Source organism: Zonotrichia albicollis, chromosome 2, assembly GCF_047830755.1.
Source record: "Zonotrichia albicollis isolate bZonAlb1 chromosome 2, bZonAlb1.hap1, whole genome shotgun sequence".
NCBI lineage: Eukaryota > Metazoa > Chordata > Aves > Passeriformes > Passerellidae > Zonotrichia > Zonotrichia albicollis.
The window spans coordinates 42,555,682-42,575,733 of NC_133820.1; the positions used below are offsets into that span (position 1 = coordinate 42,555,682).

At 46.8% G+C, this 20,052-nt stretch overlaps 2 protein-coding genes across 2 annotated transcripts; one reads left to right on the forward strand and one right to left on the reverse strand.

The window, feature by feature from the left end:
• Positions 1-1,805: 1,805 nt before the first annotated feature.
• On the forward strand, positions 1,806-8,787 carry LOC102064599 (C->U-editing enzyme APOBEC-1-like). Its single transcript, XM_074536189.1, has 4 exons — positions 1,806-1,827; positions 3,629-4,036; positions 5,829-5,947; positions 8,252-8,787. The coding sequence occupies exons 1-4, from the start codon at positions 1,806-1,808 to the stop codon at positions 8,276-8,278; spliced, it is 576 nt and encodes a 191-aa protein (XP_074392290.1). The 3' UTR covers positions 8,279-8,787.
• Positions 8,788-12,106: 3,319 nt separating this feature from the next.
• Positions 12,107-19,828, reverse strand: LOC102067674 (single-stranded DNA cytosine deaminase). Its single transcript, XM_026796985.2, has 5 exons — positions 19,604-19,828; positions 16,221-16,368; positions 14,181-14,451; positions 13,919-14,034; positions 12,107-13,623 (listed from the first exon to the last, which is right to left on the reverse strand). Exons 1-5 carry the CDS (start codon positions 19,609-19,611, stop codon positions 13,570-13,572), a joined length of 597 nt encoding a protein of 198 aa, XP_026652786.2. The 5' UTR covers positions 19,612-19,828; the 3' UTR covers positions 12,107-13,569.
• Positions 19,829-20,052: the final 224 nt, after the last annotated feature.

Below are 20,052 nucleotides of genomic sequence, written 5' to 3' on the forward strand. Positions count from 1 at the left end.
CTGATTCCTTGCTTGGATATTTTTCCTTCTCCACTTTCTGTGGCACATTGCTGGTTTTCTGTCAGGAATCACTGCTGCCAATCAAGCCAGTCCTTGCAGATCAGACTAATCATCTCTAAGCCTAATTCACCCCTGCTTATTTGTAAATATGTACTGTAAGGACAGGGCAGTGAAGGGAGTTCTGCAGCACCAAGTATTCCTCTCTCAACGAGGATCACACCCATGAACTCAAAACCATATTAGCCAATCATGGTTTTGTTTCAACAATCCCTTGAGTGTTTGACTTGCTCCCCTTCACTCTTCTGTGGCAGGAAATAGTGCAACCACCAGGGAACAGCTCTGTGCTGACAAGGGAGGAGTGACCTTGGAGCAGAAGAGGCCCCGAGGGCAGAGTCAGTGTTGGCACTGCCTGATGCCTGCCACCACCACTCTTCTCCTTGACAGAGTCCTGCCAGTGCCTGAATCCCCACTCCCTCTGAACTTCACCATTCGTGCACACTTCCAGGTTGTTCTCTGCCCTGGTGCAAAACTGAACACTTTTTAACAACAGAATACTGAGAGCTTGCTGCAGAGAATACAAATAAATCACTCCCTTAGCTTTAAAATCCCACATCCGGCTTGGCACCAAGGAAGGCAATCTCTACATTGTGCATCAGGCCAAAAATAATTTTGTCACAAAACCAGAAAAAAATGTGAGTGACAGAGACTGACACTACCTAAGGCATTCTTTTGTAATCCCTTTCCTCTGCAAGCTAGTTTTGGGTGTGTCAGAGGAAAGCTTCTCACTAGAAACCAGCATCGTTTCAGTAATTTTTCAGGTTAAATTGGAAATATTTTTTTGCTGCATCTTGTGAGACTTACAGAATCACAGTAAGGTGATCACAGTGAGGTGGTGCCCAGTTAATAATGCTGAGCAGATTTCTCGGGGCACTGGAAGATACCTGCTCTATTTGCATCAGTGAACTGATGTCATGATCAGTGTCCGCATGAGTACAGAGATCTTCTCAGCTGAGATATTTCAAAAATATCTGGATGTTCCCTCACAACACGGTGTCCACTTCCAAACTCTCCTGGCTGGTGGGAAGCTTGCTTAGAGTCAGCCTGAGAGTGGCTGCCCAGTCACTGACAACAGCTCAGAGGTCACACACATGGAGTGTCTGCTTGATTCTGTGAGGACTCAGGCTCAAGGGGGTGTCAGCAGTGCTTGGAGCTCCACGGGAGAAGTCCCACCAAGGGAAATGGCAGTGGCCACCACACCCGCTGCAGCTCCACAGGCTCGCGGGTTCTGCACACGATATCTTCTGTTTGCTCTTCCCACTGGCCTCTGCTCAACTTCCTCGTGGCATCTGGGTGTCAGAAAAGTGACGTGCCATGCCACAGCTGTGTGGCTTGGTGCCATTTGTGTAGATGTTTTTCTCTCTCATCACATTGGGGTGACTAGAGAAGATTTGCTCTCCTGTTCTGGAGCCAGAGTTTAAAAAGAAATGTAATTTCTGTCTGCACTTCAAAAAGTGGCTCACCTGTTAGGTACCTGGAAGGAAATCTTGTACTCAAGGCCCGATCAGTTTCTGAGTGGGATCACCCCCATTTGTAGTTCTTTGCTGCCAAGGGCTTGCTTTCAGCTTCAGCCAGCTGGATAGTACAAATGTGAAGAAAGTCACCATAAGGAAATGCTCAGCTAATCAGCAGCATTAATAGGGCCCAAAGATCAGTATTATGATTCAGGAATAGAAACTGAAACTAATGTAAGACTTATAAATGCACACCGGTCTCCCAGGAAGCAATACACAAATCCAGAAATACCCATGGCTGCTGTCAGTGCCAGAGGTAAGTACATTTATGTGAAAGGCAGGTCTATTTCTCGATAATCAAGAAATTTACGGTAGTTGTATCTAAAGAACTGGAGTGTAGAGACAAATGTGTATTGTTGACACAAGGATACATAGGAGACAGATGTGGATTTGTGTTTTATATCTTTGAATACATTACTGTATCTTGAGTCTTGGGGCCAGCTTCAAACTATTAACATAATTTTTTAACCTTGGTATGACAAGAAGAATTCAAAATCCAAAAGAACTTTTACTGAGAAAAGAGATCTCAAAGGCATTTAAGAATGGAGCAATTTAGTTAGCTGATGTATTAATCTATTTTATTTTCATTGTGATAAATGACTAGAATATTCTTCTTAAAGAAACAGGGCAATAAGGCTGTGCTAGTAGTTGATCACATCTCTGTTGATGTGGAAAACTATTTTCTTCATGTTAAAATGTAATTTTACTCTGTATAAGTCAGAATTTCTCATCTTCAAGAGCTAAGCTGCAGAAAAATGCCTTTAGTATCTTAATTCTAAGGATATTTAAAAAGAAATCTTTATTATATTATGCATAATTCATAAAAACAAAAAAGAAAAATAAAATTAATTATTTTTCTTTTATATATACTTAAAATTAAAAAAGAATATTTCATCAAATAAAATGACAGTTCCTAGATCCTTAAGTTTCCTGTTGGTGGATTTTTACAAAATAAATAAGTAGCCTTGATCACCTGCAACTGTTTTCCTCTACACCCTTAGCTGGGAAGGGATGAATAAGTCATGGGGCCAAAGCTGCTTGCCACTATGGAAGATAAAATGTGTATAATCAGGCAGGGCTGTGTTGCCACCCTGTACGTATTTGTTACTCTCCTTTCTGTACAGGTATTTTTTTCCTTGGCACTGATTATTTTTTTGTTTTTAGTTTTTTAGAAACTTACAGATTAAGTAAAGATGGGAAGTCGGTTGTGGAAATGTTTTTGCCTGGATTGCCAAGATTATGAGTACCAATGAGAAAACTGCTCAAGCTTTGCCTGTTCTCATAGAAGTGGTTTGGAAAATTTAAAGGGATAAGACATTTGATTCTGCTCTTTGATTAGTCCGGGAAAAACAGATTCAGTACAGCTGAAATCAGGGAATTTAAACTTGAGTATTTACACAATCAACCATAATGTGCTAAACTGAACAAGGATTTGTGTGCAAAATGGTTTAAACAACCATCAAGTTCAACTTCCAGGTAGGAGTCCACACCTCCTGCATCCCAGAGTGCCTATCCTGCTGTGCTGTGATTACTTATTGACCCCTTTTAGAGAAAAGAGATTTGAGAGGGTGTGTATAGAACTGAAAGGTGTCTGGACAGAAAGGGCAGAGGCAATTTTATTTTCTGACCTGCTCTCCTCAGTGATTCACAAATCTTTTCTACACAGGTCCCTCATCCAGAGAGAACAACCAAGGGTAAGAGATGTAGCTCTGCCACTCACTGCTGCCTGAGCCACTTGGCAATTTCCAGAGACACCCTTTTGCCTTGTTTTATTCTTACTATTGCTTTCCTCAATCTTCCTTTTCCAGTTGCCTTACTGCTTTGACTGGTGCTGATCTCTGAGGGGCGATGAGTTTGCTTACCCACCCAACAGTTCTTGAGGAGGTGCTGGGGGTGTTCTCAAGCTTTCATCAAATTCCAGCTCTAGATCGCTAAATCGCAACATTCCTCAAGCTGCTCATTTCTGATGGGAAAAGCTGGGAGTGGGAGTCCTGGCTGACATTGAGAGTAGGCAATGCACAATGGGACCAAACATCATTGAAGTGCTGGGATCACAGTACTGCTGGTACTCTTCTTCAGGTGGAAGATGCAGCCAGAAGACTTCCAAAGAAATTATTCACCTAGACAAAATGGAAGGGTGTACCTGCTGTATGAAATCAGGCGGAGAAGCGGTTCCATCTGGAGGAACTGGTGCTCAAACAATCCTGAACAACATGCTGAAGTCAACTTCCTGGAAAATCATTTCAATAACCAGCCACAAACTCCTTGCTGCATCACCTGGTTCCTTTCAGCTAGTCCCTGTGGAAACTGCTGCAGAAGGATTCTGGAGTTCCTGAGGTCACACCCTAACGTGACCTTGGTAATTTGTGCAGCCAAGCTGTTCAGGCACCTCGATATCCGGAACCGACGTGGCCTCCGCAGCCTGATGATGAATGGAGTCGCTATACGTATCATGAACCTTGAAGGTAACCCAGACACTCTGTCTAAGTGTGGATTGAAAGTTCTGGGATTATGTGCACTCTTGGTTTGTAACAGAGGTGATGGCTGGCTTTGGGGAGTGTTATAAATGATCAAGGAGAAAGCCGAATTAATTACTGCAAAGCATTTTATTTTCATGACTGAAAACATGGTCCTCGAAAGCCACAGACAAAGAGTCAGCGTCGGGCCCGGGATCAGCTCTGGGTGAACCGAGATCCGACCTCTATGGCATCAGACCTTTCTCTGTTCACGAATGCCGTCGCCAGCAAGGTTGTTTTATACAGTTTTTTGTGCCTGAGGCAGAGGTGCCCCGATTCTTTTGTCACCCCGCATATGTATGAAGTTTCTTTCACTGTGCAGGGTTGGACAATCGCTGTTTCTTGGGTGGTGTCAGGTGCTGATCATGTCTGGAGAAGTTGGGTATTCAGATGTATGTTCTTGATGACTTCTGTTATCTTGATTGATGACATTTATCAAGTGCTGATGATCCTTGGGTGTTCCCGTGTGGTTCCAGGAGAAGCCCATCTCCGCACTAGCCACATCTTTTTACTTGTTAACGAGGCATTCTTTCCTGCTGCCACCAGGAGTGTCGCAACTTCAGTGTGGTAATCTGTCTCTGGGCTGTCCGTGGTCAGAGGCTCGTTGGATGTTTAATTTATTTTACAATTTTGGTTTTTATACATTTTCCCCCTAAGCATGGATTATTTCACATTGCATATTACAGGGAGGATTAGTGAGTGCAAAAATGTCACTCTCTTCTGCCTTATTTCTTCCCCAGTCTTCTCCGGTACAGCAGCAGGACCAGCATGGTCATTTCCTCTTGCCAAATCCAAGATGAAGGGCTGGAGGTTTCTCTAGCTATGCACACCTCCTTTATAGGCAGTGTAAAATCCTGTCCCTTCTAGAATACACATGCAGATCAGCTTGCCAGCTGCATCAAGTAATTGATTTCCCTTGGTAGCGAGAGAAGAGTAGGAAAGTTGTCGAAAGGACACTTTCAGATGATGCATCACAGAAGATGTGTCTTGCCTTTTTGTTGTGTGTATCTTGCTTGCCTGGTAATGTTTGGCTGTAAAAACAATCCAGACAAGCAGCTCACAAAAAGGAATGTATATTTGAAGAGACGAATCTCACACACCTGTGTGGATATTTACCACTGGACTGTGGAGTTATGAAACCCATTGGATCAAATGTAATCTTAAAGGACATTTACTTAATATTGGGGGTGCTGTCCCTGGGATTATAGCACCAGAGCATTGTCAGAAGCTCTGGCCATCCTATCAATGCTAAGATCAATATGAAACTGCTAAATGTTAGTGTGTTCACTCCAGCTTTTCCCTTATCATTTGGATAAGTCAGACAGATTCATGATTGAAGCAACTTGTCTTACCAAAGCTGTGTTCTCAAGCACAAGGCTGCCAAAAGGAGAGCCTGACCAGCTCTGACTGCCTGTCCCACTTCCCTTTTCACTCCTGCCACTTGCTGATTCCTTCTCTCTTGGCTTTATGCCAGAGCATGCTATTTGTGATAAGGGTTACCCAAGCCACCACAATGATCAATTTCTCTCTCTGGCAATTCATTTTTAGACATATTGCTACTCTGCAGAGTTTTGGTTCCCCTTTCCACTAACTTATTTGTGTAGTTATTTGTGCACACCTTGTATGAATATCTTTGTCCTTTACTGTATTCTTACTGAGAAACAAATGACTCACTGACATGTTAATGAAGAAAGAACTGGGCATCCTTTCATCAGGAGTGACTGGGTATCTCTCTTCTTAGATTACAGGTACTGCTGGAGAAATTTTGTTGCACACCAACCTGGACAAGATGATTATTGGCCCCAGAACGTCACTTTATACTTCATTTTGAATAGCATAGAACTCTTACATATCTTTTTGGTAAGTAGACACCTGAAAAAAACACCAGGAGCAAAAATAAATGCAAAAAAAAAAAATCCAAGGAAAAGGAGATTTGGATGATCCCCTCAATGGTGTTAACAGAAATTATAGTAGGAAAAATAAGCATAGGCTTGAAGCTTCATAAACAGAGAGCAAAGCAGGCAAGAGATTGCCAGAGGACTATGCTGCAACATTGTGCCTTTTTGTCCCGGAGCAGAGAAGAGAAGAGATTGAGCGCTACTCTCAGATTTTAACTAAGAAAAGGGTACATTATTTCAACCTTTTGCATGAATCAACTACCAGTTCATTAGCTTGCAGCTTACCCGAGCTATTTGACCCCAGAAGCTCCTTCAGCTCTGTAATCATTATTCAAGTATTCTCTTTTTGCCTCAGGACAGGGCCATGGATTTCAGTTAAGTTCTGAGCAAGTTCAAAAGCCCAGATGGGTGGATTTACCTTCAGGATAAGAGTTTACTTATTAGAGTACAATAGGACCAAGATCTGCTTTCCATTTTTCTTGCAATCCATACAACTGCAGAAGTTATTTGTACAGCCTGATATCCTACTCAGAAAGAGGAAGTGGTCTACTGAACAGGAGAGCAGACCAGGACTGGAGTAAACTGTGGGGCTCAGCCACCCTTTGTGGGGCAAGCAAGCTCTTGCTTGAACTGGTCCCTCTGTGCAGAATGGATGGCAGGAGGCAGAGGAAGGGATGCACAAAACTGCTGGCAGGGACTTAGAGTCACAGACACAAACCTAACTCATTTGTAGGATTGCCTTGTTTTATTTCTGGCTGAGGAAAAGGTGCACATTCACCTCATTTCAGTTCCATCCACCCCCAACATTACACAGGGCTTTCAGTACCTCAAGACCTGACCTTTCCATTTCTTGCCTGAGTAAGACGTTCAGGTGACAGGATACACATTCAGTAGCAATGTCCAGTCAATCAGCTGATCTAACAAAGTGCTTTATGCAATGTAATGGTTTAGGAGACGTTTTCCCCTTGGCTTTCAGCCTTTCTGAGTCTCCTAATGCCTGAGATGATTAAATAATTTAGCAGCTTACGCACGATTGGGGCACGGTGCGATGCCTGCCGGGAGCTGAGCAGAGCTGGCTGCTCAGTGCTCCTCAGTGCTGACAAACTGCTGCTGACTCAGCACGGGCCCCTACAGCGGTACAAGGGCAATCTGCCCTTCAGGCCTTGGTTTAAAGAGCCAGCCAACAAATTGCCTGTCCCAGCAAGGCAACCTTGGTGATTTCTGCAGAGTCCTGCCGGCTGGGAAGCCTGCTGGAAGTCAGGCACTTGCTGAACTGCCCTCCTGTCTTAGCTAAACGCAAGCCACCCCTCAAATGATTGTGCACAGGGCCCATCATCAGTAGTTCTAACCACCAACCCTCCACAGAAGGAATGGGAATGTCTGTGTGCTCAGCCCCTTTGAACATCCTGCCCCGTTTTACTAATCATGCAGAGGTGTAATGAGGTGAGTGAGTTCCAGGCATGTGCTCCAGAGAAACGCTCATGGTTGCAGCAAGCCCTGGCCTCGCTGGCAGAAGAAAAACACTGAGGAACCAGAGGGGATTTGGTGGAGACCCACTGCAAAGGTCAGGGGATGGGGGCACTTGCCCTACGAGGAGAGGCTGAGTGAACAGGCTTTCCTTGACCTATAGAGAAGGTGGCTAAGTGGGAGCTTAGTGCAAACCTGCTGTTTTCCACTACATAAAGGCAGTAAAGACGTAGCCAAACTGTCCTCAGTGATGCACAGAGAGAAAACAAGGTGACACACACAAGCTGCAGTGAGAGAAATTCCAGCAGGATGGAAAGAAAACGTCTCTCCTGACAATGGTGCTGTGCTGGAACATGGAGAGGCTGTCACCTCGATTCCTGGAGACACTGAGAACTTCCCTCTGAGCTGCCAGGTCCAGCCTTGGAGTTAGCCATGCTGCGAACATTGTGTGCGACTAGAAACCTCTGGGGGGGCCTTTCTAACACCCCAAAAAGTTTGCCTTTCCACAGGATCCAGCTCCACTTCCCCTGCATTCAGCTATGAAGTTGCCACATTTTAAATGTTTCTGTTTGTAAATGGTCTGTATTTCTAGGAGTGGCGTACATGGCACAGTAAATTATGAGGTGCTGCCCTGTTGTCTGGAAAAAGGTATCTTGAGGGAGATTATTTAACATATTGAAGGAGGATCAGAGTGATATCCTGGAGCAGATGCTTTATTGTCAAATTCTCTATCATGGTGAAGAGATAGCTTAAGCTTTTGGTATCAAAATTTTAATGATTTTTTTTTCTTCCTCTGTAGGAGCTTCCTCCATTTCTGGCAAACTGAATGCTAACAAGCCTCACCACCATGCTTTCAAGCTCAGTTTGTGCATCAATACAGGACCAGAAAAGCCAGTTGCTGGCAGTCTTTTCTTCTGCAGCCTTGCTAACTTTCTTGCTGCCACCAGAGAAGACTCTTATCACTGTCTGGGCATTGCTAAGCATTGAACAGAACAGAAGGAGCGCATGAGAAGCCATCAGGAAGTGGGGATGGACACCATGCCCCACAATCAGGCCTTCCACGTCTGCAGATTCTGCAATCAGATTCTGCAAGGGTCCTCTTGAGAGGCCAGCATGTAATATATTTCATGCTCTGATCTGTTCCAAAAAAGTAATCAGCCGTGCGTTCTTGCTTTCAGAATTTCTTATAAAGATCTCTTTTATAGCTATGTGTGTATGCTTCAGAATATATTTCATACTATTAGAGTATTTATGCAATACTGTTGTAATACTTCATTTTAAGGTTTTTTTATGAGTGTAAACTTTATTTATGACTGTAAAACCAGTGTAATAAAAGGGAAGATGTCAACATTGTGGAAACTTTGCTTTTCTTGTTCCGCTCCTTGGTAGACATCCTTCCCTTGTAATGCCACACACTGGAGACATGGGTGTTCATTGCAAAGTGGAGAAACAAAGTAAAAAGTCTCTGCTTTTCCAGCTGGAAACACAGAGTGGAATGGTGAAATAGGAGATTTTGAAAGCTCTAAGCTCTCTCTACTGGAAGAAGGCAAAAAGAAGCTACAGGTGTGTTGGGTCTTGCAGTAGTTTTGAATTTGAGCAGCAAAAAATGTAGATCATCTGAATGAATCTTGTGGGGAGCTCCATGTGTCATGATTCCAGCCTCTTCAAGCAGGAGGCCTACTGTGTGATGCCACTGGGGAATGTGCTGGTGCTGGGATCTGCAACATGCACAAAAGATAACTTGAAGAACAAGGCAGGGGCTGGTGGGAACTGTGCCCATCTCTTCCAGTTTATTTATGCTTGTAGCATCCTCTGTCCATGCAAAAATCTCCAGATGTTTAGCAGACTATTGAGACAGCCAGAAAAGCTGCAGGCTGAGGAAGCAGCTCCAGTCCCCACAGTGTGGGAGTGTATCTAAGGCTGAGCACAGCTGGCTGGGGAGTGTCTCCTACGTTAGACAAATAAGACAACTCCAAACAATGTATAGCACAGCTAAACTGTTCTTCCCCCTGTCCAGGGCCTCATATTGGATGTCACATGCTCTCTTTTTGGACATTATGGTGTTTGCTCCTTGTTTACTTAGGGAGCAATCAAATCACTTGATCAACATGCAGCTTAGTACAGCAGGGTCCATAACCATTCATGCCCAGGGCTCAGCCCTTTCCACTGAAGGCAGGAGGACAAACTTCCCCTGGTCTGTTTGGAAGCTTGCCAGTTCCAAGTCAGCCCAGCGAAATTTTTCATACTAGTTTTATCTGCCAGAGTGAATTTGCAATCTGCTGTATCTCTGCTGTGCCCCTACTGGCATGTGAAGCCTAGAGGTGGATCTACCACACTGGTAGCCTTTAAAGGCAACCACAGAAGGCAGCTGGTCTGCTCTCATCTTCTCCTGGCCCTCTGGACTGGTGAAAACATTGTGCCACCTTGTAGAGTGGGATAGTTCTTAAGTGTGCATTAATGACAGGATTATAGTGGGGAGACATCAACACCCTCCCTGCGCTGGAACTGGGGTGCAACAGCAGCAACAGCAGCCGAGTTTTAGCCATATCTGATGTGGGTTTGGAAGCCTGAGGGGAAACCTGCCTAAGACAAAGTGTATGAAACGTTTAAAAGCCAAAGGCAACCTCCAGAATCCTTGCTACACTTTGGTGCCTCCCCATCTGCTATGACCTCTGCCCTTGCAGCAACCCACTTTCTCCTTGCCCAGCAGGGGCTCTGCTCCTCATTGCTCATGTTGTCTGAACCAGGGTCTCTTCTCTGCCAAATCCCTTCATCTTTCCTCTGCGAACCAAATCTGACTTCCATCACTGTGAATATTTAATACATATGTGAAGAAATAATGACATTTCTGCTCCTAGGAACGCTAAAGGGTCAGCATCAGTGAGAGTAGAAAAACGTACTCAAAGACAATGCTGGACACAAATACATGTAGACTGAAAACCCCTTGAAGGGACAAGTAGCAAGGGAGATCCCATGACCCTGAAACCCCTTTCTATCCTGATTTCCAAGTACGAGCACGCAGCAGAGGAGGAGAAAAGGAGGGAGAAGCCATGCTTGTGTTTGCAAGGGTCTGGAGTGTGCCTTTGCATTGTTCAATGGTAATCTGTTTCTCATTACTGCAAACTCCAAGGACACCGTGTACTGACCTGGAGGACTGCTGTGTGCAGCTGAGGGAATGATGTCAGTGTCCTGCTCTTCTGTGGACACGCTGTGGGGCTGTTCAGAGACAGGTTTGGGAGCTGTTTGCAGCATGGGTCAGCATCCCTTCAAGGCAGCACCCTCTGCAGGGTGGCAGACACCCCGTGCACCAGGAGATGGCAGCCATGCCCAGCTGTCCACACCAGCTGCCATCCCATTTTCCTGTTTCCTCTCTCATCAAGGACTCCCCAGCTGCCCGGACGTTCTTGTGTTCAGAGTTCATTGCTGCAAACTATGCAATGTTGATCAAACGAGGCTGGGGTTTTCAGCCAGCACCAAGGCCCCTGGTCTGGCTGTTCCCCAGAGTTTGGGGAGGAAATGCTCTCCCAGAAATCACAAGCACCCATTTCCCACAGCTCAGGCAGCTGGACTGCAGGTATATTTGCCACAGTCCCCTTGAGAGCTTAGCTTTTGCCCAGGTGCATATAAAGGAGAGAGACACCTAGAATAGCACACCCACAATCTCCATAAGGCTGTAAAGATAAGTGGTTCTCAAAAATATATAATCAGTGGTGAAATGTTCACTATATAAACAGTCTCCAAAGCAAGAAAAATATCTTGGGTTAATCAAGTAATGTTACTGCATAACAGTCACCCTCCAGGGAGTTATTCTTGGCAGAGACACCTAAAGCATTTGAGGCTGAATTAATTTAGAACGCCAAATTAAAGAATAGCTTGTAACAAACAATATGAATTGGTATTTGTGAACAGAAAAAATGCAGTTAAAACAATCTTGTGTGCAAAAGAGCTAAATTCCTATAGCTGAACCACATGGATTAACTCTAGAGTCCACTCTGAATTTAATCAGATTTATGTTCAAAAAAATCTAAATATAGGATGTATTCCTAATATAGCTCATGATTCTTTGCATTTACTCATTACATTTTTTTCTCCTCCTGTACAATGTCAGCTGTTGTGATGTTTCAACAAGTATCTTCAACTCAGTGTTAGTCAAAATTTAATCAAAAGCTTGTATCTCAACCCCTTCTTAAGAAAATGGTAATTTTTTCCAACAATTTCACTGAGAAGGACAATGATGTTGTACAGGTACAATGTTAAAAGTTGAAAGATGAAGATTCTTTATACATCTTTGCTTCTCTTCTTGCTTTGCGAAGCATATTGTCAGCCCTTTTGTGTCCAGTGTGGTCGATTATGAGTCATGAATGGGCACAATTGGCTGGCCATCAATGAAAGAAGCATCTCAGATAACTTCAGAGGTTTTTGGTAGCATTTCTAAAGTATCCTAACAGTTTATCTGCCTTGATCTGCTGGGTGACATTGTCAATAACTTCAAAGCTACAAGTAAAAGTATGAAGACAGTTTAATATTTCTAGGTTGTCCCTCCAGAAATCAGAAAGAAGAGATGACATGTTGATCCTCTGTGTCCTATTTACCTCCTTCACCCACATGATACCAAAAAAAAGACAAAACCAGATGCTTGTTTGTAAGACCTTTATTTATATAAATAATATGCACCATATGAAACAAATATACAACACCATGCTTGCAAATTAATGCTTTGCAAAGGACTGTCATTGCTATTCCTGGTCAAAATTTCCCAAGCTGAGAGTGCCTTGGGAAGTTGTGGGAAGCTCGTGAGGCGCTGGTTGTGACCTCTGCCGGCAGGAGCAGGCCCTGTAGGGGCAGAGCTCTGCTGCCCTAGCACCAGGGGAGGTGTTCTGAGGAGCCTCCAGCCCTACCCAGAAAGAGGAGCAGGATGGAGCACAGAACTTGCAGCCACCATGAAGGAAATGACAGAGCACACCCGAGTGTGGGACACGCTTAGACTTGTGCAAGCCCCAAGAGGTTGGACTGGAGAGGGTGATCCAGCTGTAATTCGGGGTGGGAAGGTGGTGGTGAGCAGGCATGTGCTGTGAACCTGCATCTTCAGCTTGTAAAGACTGTGTCCACCAGATCAGGAGCTAATGGGGTCCCCTAGTGGAAACAGAGTGATTGCCAGGCAGGAGGATGGTTTGGTTTTGGCCCCTACAGAAGATATCTATTTACAGGCTAAAGAGCTTTGTGTATGCCAGGATTTTCTCTGGCCAGCTCTCAGTAGAGTCACATTGCTGGCCATATTATGGGCAATAAAAAACTTGGAAAAACAAGATACTGTGGGACTGTAAAGGTGCCTCCAGCAGAGGCAGCTGGCTGGGGAGGGAGCACATTGCATGTCTGGTCTAGGGGGAAATGCTCAGAGGATGAAGAGCACTCCACATAATGAGAGCTGTGGTGCTCTGCACACAATCCTCTTAGAGAGACCTGCTGGCTTCATGTGAGGTTTTCAAGCTGAGCTACCTGGGCTGTCAAGGACTCACTTCAACACTCTCTGCTGAGCTTTCCAGTGGCTGGCCAACTTTGCTGTTAATACATAGGCTGCACCACCTCAGTTGGGATGGTTTTCCTACCAACATCCAGGAGGACAACTAAACCATTTCACAGGGGAGGACACAGAGCAGCTGAGTGTAGTGCAGCTCTAAGAGCCAAGAAATGTGCTCCCTGAAGCCTTCATGAAGTGTGCAGGTCAGTGCAGTGCCAGTGAGAGCACAGCCACACAAACAGCTTTGCAGGCTGTCTGCTCTCACCTGGGCAAGGCTGAACCCAGAGCTCCATTCAGTGGATCGCCTGGATTAGCTCTGCAGGGACTGAGGGGAGGCAAATCACTCTCTGGCAATGCCACTGCAATCCTGGCTGTTCCCAGTTAGCAATGGATAAGGTGTGGGCCTGGGGAAGGTGTCTTCACAAGATCAGCCTAATTCTCCTTGGAAATGAAAGTAAGGATAGTCTTATCTCTAGACACAGGGCTGGAAGGAAGAGAGATGTAAGGAGGGAAGAGTAGAAAGATCTGTTGTAAGGGAGAGAGTTGGAAATCAAAGAGCAAGTGTTTGTGAAGTCTTCTGATTGCTGATGACTTTCACTTCAAAGTCCCAGAATTTTAAAAGCATCTCGTAAATCATCTACTTCGTACAGCGGCTGCAGGACAAAATAGAAATGGTAGGTCAGTTGTCAAGTGAGCAGGAACCATGAATATGAGGAAGGAATGGCAGGAGATGGGATGAAAGGGGGAAGAAGGGGAAGTGAACAAGCAGAGGAGAGATGAAGAAAGTTGGAGGAAGAGGCATAAGGGATGTGGAAGATGAAGACACGGGAGTGAATGAAATGGCAGATGGCAGGGATGAGCAGCAAGTGCAGAGAGGAATTATAGTGAGAAAGAGAGGAATAAGCTGGGGGAAGAGGCATTGGAAAAAGAAGGAGTATTGTCCCTTACCAGGAGGATTCGTCGAAGTTTCCTGGCAAGATGGACAGAGTTTTCATGCAGCCCTTCCCAGCCTTTGAATGCCTGTTCCCTGTTCTCCACAAATGTGTTCCAGCAGTAGAAGTAATCTGTGCAAGACACGGGGGAGTTACAGGTGCTCGACAGGACACCAATCACTAAATCACTCTGCATCATCTTCCCTGGCTCCTTGCCCTTGCCTTCTCCCCAGCACCCCTTGGCCCTCCCTCATCTCTTTCCTGCCCGCACAACTCACCCTTGAAGGTCATGATGGCGATCTGTGCCCCCGCCTTGTGCAGGCGCCGCAGCCCCTCGGGCTCTGCCTTGCGCTCCTCGCAGAAGTAGAGGCGGGCCATGAAGATGCGGAGGCTCAGGTTGGGGTAGGAGCGCAGGAAGCTGGCGATGTGCTGGGCGCAGTCGTAGCAGGGGCTCCAGGAGGTGAACCAGGTGATGCGGTAGCAGCGCCCCGGGTCCAGGTCCCAGGCTGCGATGTAGCGCAGGAAAAGCACCTCCACGTGGCAGCCCATCTTCGGGAAACCGGGAGAGACAGGGCCAGGAGTCAGCTGGGTGTGACAGGGACAGGGAGGGAGGCTGGCCTGGGTAGCGTGTGAGGGAGATGAAGCAAGGTGGGGGAATTCTCTTGGGTCGGCACACACGGGGACAAGGCACGGCAGTACACAGGGGCTACAGCAGCGCTGGTGGGCGCTGGTGTGGAGGGATGCACGAACAGGAGGGGCGGGAGATAAGCAGGAAGGTAGGGAGACTGGAAAAGCAGCAGGAGCGTGAGTGTCTGCTGGTAACACACTAGGGGGTAGCACAAAGCACAGCTTTACCCAGAGGCTGCATCCCTCAAACGGTGTGAACCAGCACAGTGCCCAGGTGTGTCTGTACCTGCACAGTGCACAGGTGTGTCTGTACCAGCACAGCCCCAGGTGTGTCTGTACCAACACAGTGCCCAGGTGTGCCTGTACCCCTGCACAGTGCACAGGTGTGCCTGTACCAGCACAGCTCCAGGTGTGCCTGTACCTGCACAGTGCCCAGGTGTGTCTGTACCAACACAGTGCCCAGGTGTGCCTGTACCTGCACAGTGCACAGGTGTTCCTGTACCAGCACAGCCCCAGGTGTGCCTGTACCTGCACAGTGCCCAGGTGTGCCTGTACCAACACAGTGCCCAGGTGTGCCTGTACCTGCACAGCCCCAGGTGTGCCTGTACCAGCACAGTGCCCAGGTGTGTCTGTACCAACACAGTGCCCAGGTGTGTCTGTACCTGCACAGCCCCAGGTGTTCCTGTACCTGCACAGTCTCAGGTGTGCCTGTACCTGCACAGTGCCCAGGTGTGCCTGTACCTGCACAGTGTCCAGGTGTGTCTGTACCTGCACAGTGTACAGGTGTGCCTGTACCAGCACAGCTCCAGGTGTGCCTGTACCTGCACAGTGCCCAGGTGTGTCTGTACCAGCACAGTGCCCAGGTGTGTCTGTACCTGCACAGTGCCCAGGTGTGCCTGTACCTGCACAGCTCCAGGTGTGTCTGTACCTGCACAGTGCACAGGTGTTCCTGTACCAGCACAGCCCCAGGTGTGCCTGTACCTGCACAGTGCCCAGGTGTGCCTGTACCAACACAGTGCCCAGGTGTGCCTGTACCTGCACAGCCCCAGGTGTGCCTGTACCAGCACAGTGCCCAGGTGTGTCTGTACCAACACAGTGCCCAGATGTGTCTGTACCTGCACAGCCCCAGGTGTTCCTGTACCAACACAGTGCCCAGGTGTGCCTGTACCAACACAGTGCCCCAGTGTGTCTGTACCTGCACAGCCCCAGGTGTGCCTGTACCAGCACAGCCTCAGGTGTGCCTGTACCTGCACAGTGCCCAGGTGTGCCTGTACCTGCACAGTGTCCAGGTGTGTCTGTACCTGCACAGCCCCAGGTGTGCCTGTACCTGCACAGTGCACAGGTGTGCCTGTACCAGCACAGCCCCAGGTGTGCCTGTACCTGCACAGTGCCCAGGTGTGTCTGTACCTGCACAGTGCCCAGGTGTGCCTCTACCAACACAGTGCCCAGGTGGGTCTGTTCCTGCACAGTGCCCAGGTGTGTTTGTACCTGCACAGCCCCAGGTGTGTCTGTACCTGCACAGTGTCCAGGTGTGCCTGTACCAGCACAGCCCCAGGTGTGCCTGTACCAGCACAGTGCCCAGCTGTGCCTGTACCAGCACAGCTGCAGGTCACAGCCCTCTGCTCCCTCCTGCCCCAGGCAAACTGGACTGCCGGCTCCAGAACAGGCTGGCAAGGTGTTCCCTCCCCCACCTGGTTGCGCAGGTATCCAAAATCCAGGGAGCAGGAGGTGGCGCTGTCCCGGCGCTTCACCACATAGCACAGGTAGGTCTCACGCCGGCCCTTGGCCTTGCGTAGGTTCCTGAAGTTGTAGAGGAAGAGCCTCCTTTGCATGAGGATGCTGCAGGAGAAGACAAGAGAGAATTTACATTTACTCATGCAGCCAGTTGTTTACCATGTCTCTGTTGAGGGCTCAGCACCAAAAATATCCTCTTCGCATCCAAGCCTCTCTGTACGAGAAGAGTGTTGGTAATTTGCATGAAATGTTCTAGGGAAAGGATGCAGACGTGACTCTGGGGATGAAGCAGGTGACCTTGTGAGTGGAAATGGTGTGTGAATTAATAGTGATTAGTCAAACAGCAACTATGGCTCAGCAGAGTGTGAAAATATCTGAAAATATCCAGAACATGGACACCAGTGAGGGAGGAGGATGAAGACATCTGAGAAGACCTGTGAAGATGAGAGGGTGTGGAGTTCAGCCATCAAGAGATGTTATTGTTGCTATGTGAAACCCAGAAAGTCCACTGTGGCAAGGGATGGACCAAACTAGAATCTCTCCAGAGAAGACTGGACTGAATGCCTTCCAAGCAGTGCCTAAAAGAAGAGCAGAGCTGAAAGTGTGCAGGACCAGGGAAAGATGCCATCCAGCAGCTGATGGAATATATAAATGGTAGCCATGCTGACACCTCCCCAGTCACAAGTACAACTTCCACAGCAGACAGACATCACGACTGGCATGGGGCTGCTCCTGTGCCCAGGGACTATGCTGGGGAGAGGCAGCAGGAGCACAGGGAGGGGGTGAGGCAGTCATGAGCATTTCTAACAGCCTCACTGCCAAGTGGAGGGACACGGGCAGCTGGGTTCATTGAGGTGAGATACTCACCTCCCCCGCAGCAATGCAAAACAGAAGTGAATAGGTTAAAAATAATCACATCCTTTGTCATCTTTTCCCACTGTTAGGCTGATGTTCAGTTTAAGCTGGGGTAAGTTTAAGAGATACTGAGCTGGGTTTTCTGGAGGATCTCCAATGAAGTGTAGAAAAGGGGAATTTGGGTTTGTTAGGAATTTAAATCTGGGAGTCTAGGCACTTGTATACACCCTTCATCTATTTGCTAGTGTCACCATAAAGCTTGGGCACTGCAGAGAACTTAATGACCAGCTGACAGGCATCCTCTCTGCCCCTCCAGGAGCTTCTGCCCCTTGTGCAGCCTGGCACATGGCCGCTGCATCACAGGTACTCATTCACAGAGTCATGCTCATCCTCTTGCTGCCTCATGATGTGCTTTGAGGCTGTGTGTCACTCCCTACTGCTCCTCACCTGCATCACAGACATTCTCCCTCAGGCAGCCTTGCTGCCCTAATTGTCCCACAGACAGGCACACGACTCTTTCCTGCCCTGCCTCCCTCAGCCTGCAGTGCATAAATGCCTGTCCTGTCACACAGAAAGAGGAAGAACACACACTCTGCTATGCCAAGCTTTGTGCTGGCAGGCTCCTACAGAAGTACATCGCATTTGAGTCTTCTGTTAGAAGAATGTCCACAGAGAAGACTGCACACACTCAGGAGGCTGAAGCATCCCCATTAAGCATCTCATTAAGCCCAACAACAGTCTGAGGCTGTTCCTGGAGGTCTGTCCCATAAGAACTGTTGCAGTCCTGCTCTGGTGTGTTGCAGGCTGTGTCAGGAGCAGAGCACAAGCTGATCCCACTGCATTCCATCACCCCTTTCTCTGGCTGTTCATGGTGTGTGCCTGTTTCCCATACCCACTGTATGTTCTTCATCATCCTTCTCACTCTTGGAGCTGACTCACTCCCTACCACCTTGGATTCACCCAGTTTCCCTGCCTTTGTGCAAACACTTATTAATGAACACCTGTGTATATTCCTAACACAGACATATTGGTCTCCCTAATTTTTTTTTCTCCCCAAAATTATCAACCAGTCGTTCACCACAGGTTTCTAAGCCTTAGATGTGTTATTGCAGGGATATGGAAAAGACTGTGCCATGTAACAGAGATGCTGGAGAGGGGATCTGTTCTGTGGTGACAGATCCTCAGGTTGTCCAGAAAGGATAACCTGGAAAATTGCACAGGTGCGTAGGTCAGAGGCTTGCAAAGCACTTACCTGGGATGTGCCACAACTGCAGAAAACAGAGCAGAGCCTTGTGCACAAGGCAACTGCTTGCTGAAGAAACACATATGCCAGGTGGAAAACAATTACAATTATGTTGATGTTTCATTAAAACCCATATGAAAAAATGCTTTTTATCACATCAAAAACATAAGTGAAAACAGACTTTCCCTTTTATATATTTTTTAAAGTTTTGGGCAAAACCATTTGCTTTCAAAATGTTTCTGATTCTTCTTATAATTGTCCCTTTTCTCATCTCATTCAATTTTTCTCTATTCAATGTTTTTGACCCTGCAGAGTCGCATGTGGATGCAAATAAGGGTGAAGAACAAGAAATGACCCCAAACCACAGAAAAATAAAATTATAAAATTGCGATCACTTAGATTATTTTTCCGTTTCAGAACAAATCGAAGACAATTTGAATCACGGAAAACACTTGTTCAACTAGAATTGTTCATTAACACCAGCTCTTTTTCTCCCTTTCCTCTGGAGTTCACCATCCCAGCATTTTTTTGTTTGTTTTTTGCTTTTTTTTTTTTTTTTTTTTTGCTTTTTTTTTTTTTCCCCCCAGGGAGGATTTCAGAATATGGCAGGTGCAAACAGAAGAATGAATGAACAGATGTTGTGTGGAACAACTGAGCAGATGTCTGGCTAGGTGCAAACTGCTGGATACACAAGCAACTCCTATGGCTATAGCATAGCTCAAGGGAAAGCAGCAAGGACACAGGAGCTGTAATTACACCTGGACACTGAAGAAGCAGCCTGAACAGAGATCTTCTCCTCAAATAAAGATTCATGAAATCAGAGTGAAGCCCCCTGAGTGTGTGCATAGTATGCCATTGTGGAGAGTGATTGACCATAATAAGCTCACAGACTAATTGCAGTGCAAGTGCAATTGGATTGAGGGGCTTAAGCAGCAGATAGCATCTGACTGTTCATCCTTCTGTTATCATCCTTTATTTCTAGAAAAGAAAAACAATGAAAGGAACAAAGAATAGCCACAAGAAAGAAATGACAGAAAGGGAAAAGAGCACAGGTGGTAGACAGTCAAAGAGAAAGAACAACAGAGACACAGAGATGCAGGAGCAGGACAGGCAGGGAGTTAGATCAGTGAGTCAGATGGGGAAAGGGAAAGGGATGGTCAACACCAGAGGGAAAGCAAGTAAATTCTGACAGAAAGACTCTCATCTCTCACAGAAGCAAGAAACTAGAGACACTCATTTTACCTGTCCATGACTCCCAGGTCTCTCTCAGGTGATGGGATCACAGGGAGGGTATCTCGCAGACTCTGTGCAGCCCTCTGACCTGATGTACAGAAATGTGGACTGGCCTGTGTGTCCCCTCCCCATTCACCCCTATCTACTCCCTGCTGGCTTTCATCGGGGTGTGGTTGAGGGAGGAGTTAGAAGGGTCTCTGGAGCTGCAGGAGCTGAAGGGAAAGATGTTGAGATGCAAAGGGGCATCAGTTCTGAAAGATGCTCAGCACCCATTGGTCACCACCCCCCTTGCACTGCCTACCAGCCCACCCCATCTGCAAAATTATTCTGCAAAAATACCAATAGCATAACAAGGCAGGAAACATTGTCTAGTGGTTAGAGGGGGGCCTGAGAGCTTGTGTACCACTAGTGTGAATGTGGGCAAAACCACACCATCCCTCCGGGCTTCGCATCACGCA

Bases quoted from the DNA above. Each gene is read 5' to 3' on its own strand.
- LOC102064599 (XM_074536189.1), top strand. From the start codon at position 1,806: ATGGCTGCTGTCAGTGCCAGAG. The intron at 4,037-5,828 runs GTAACCCAGACA...CTCTCTTCTTAG, and splicing joins ACGTATCATGAACCTTGAAG to ATTACAGGTACTGCTGGAGA. The intron at 5,948-8,251 runs GTAAGTAGACAC...CTTCCTCTGTAG, and splicing joins AACTCTTACATATCTTTTTG to GAGCTTCCTCCATTTCTGGC.
- LOC102067674 (XM_026796985.2), bottom strand. The intron at 14,452-16,220 runs GTGGGGGAGGGA...GGTTTCCCGAAG, and splicing joins TTGGATACCTGCGCAACCAG to ATGGGCTGCCACGTGGAGGT. The intron at 14,035-14,180 runs GTGAGTTGTGCG...TGTCTTGCACAG, and splicing joins CGCCATCATGACCTTCAAGG to ATTACTTCTACTGCTGGAAC.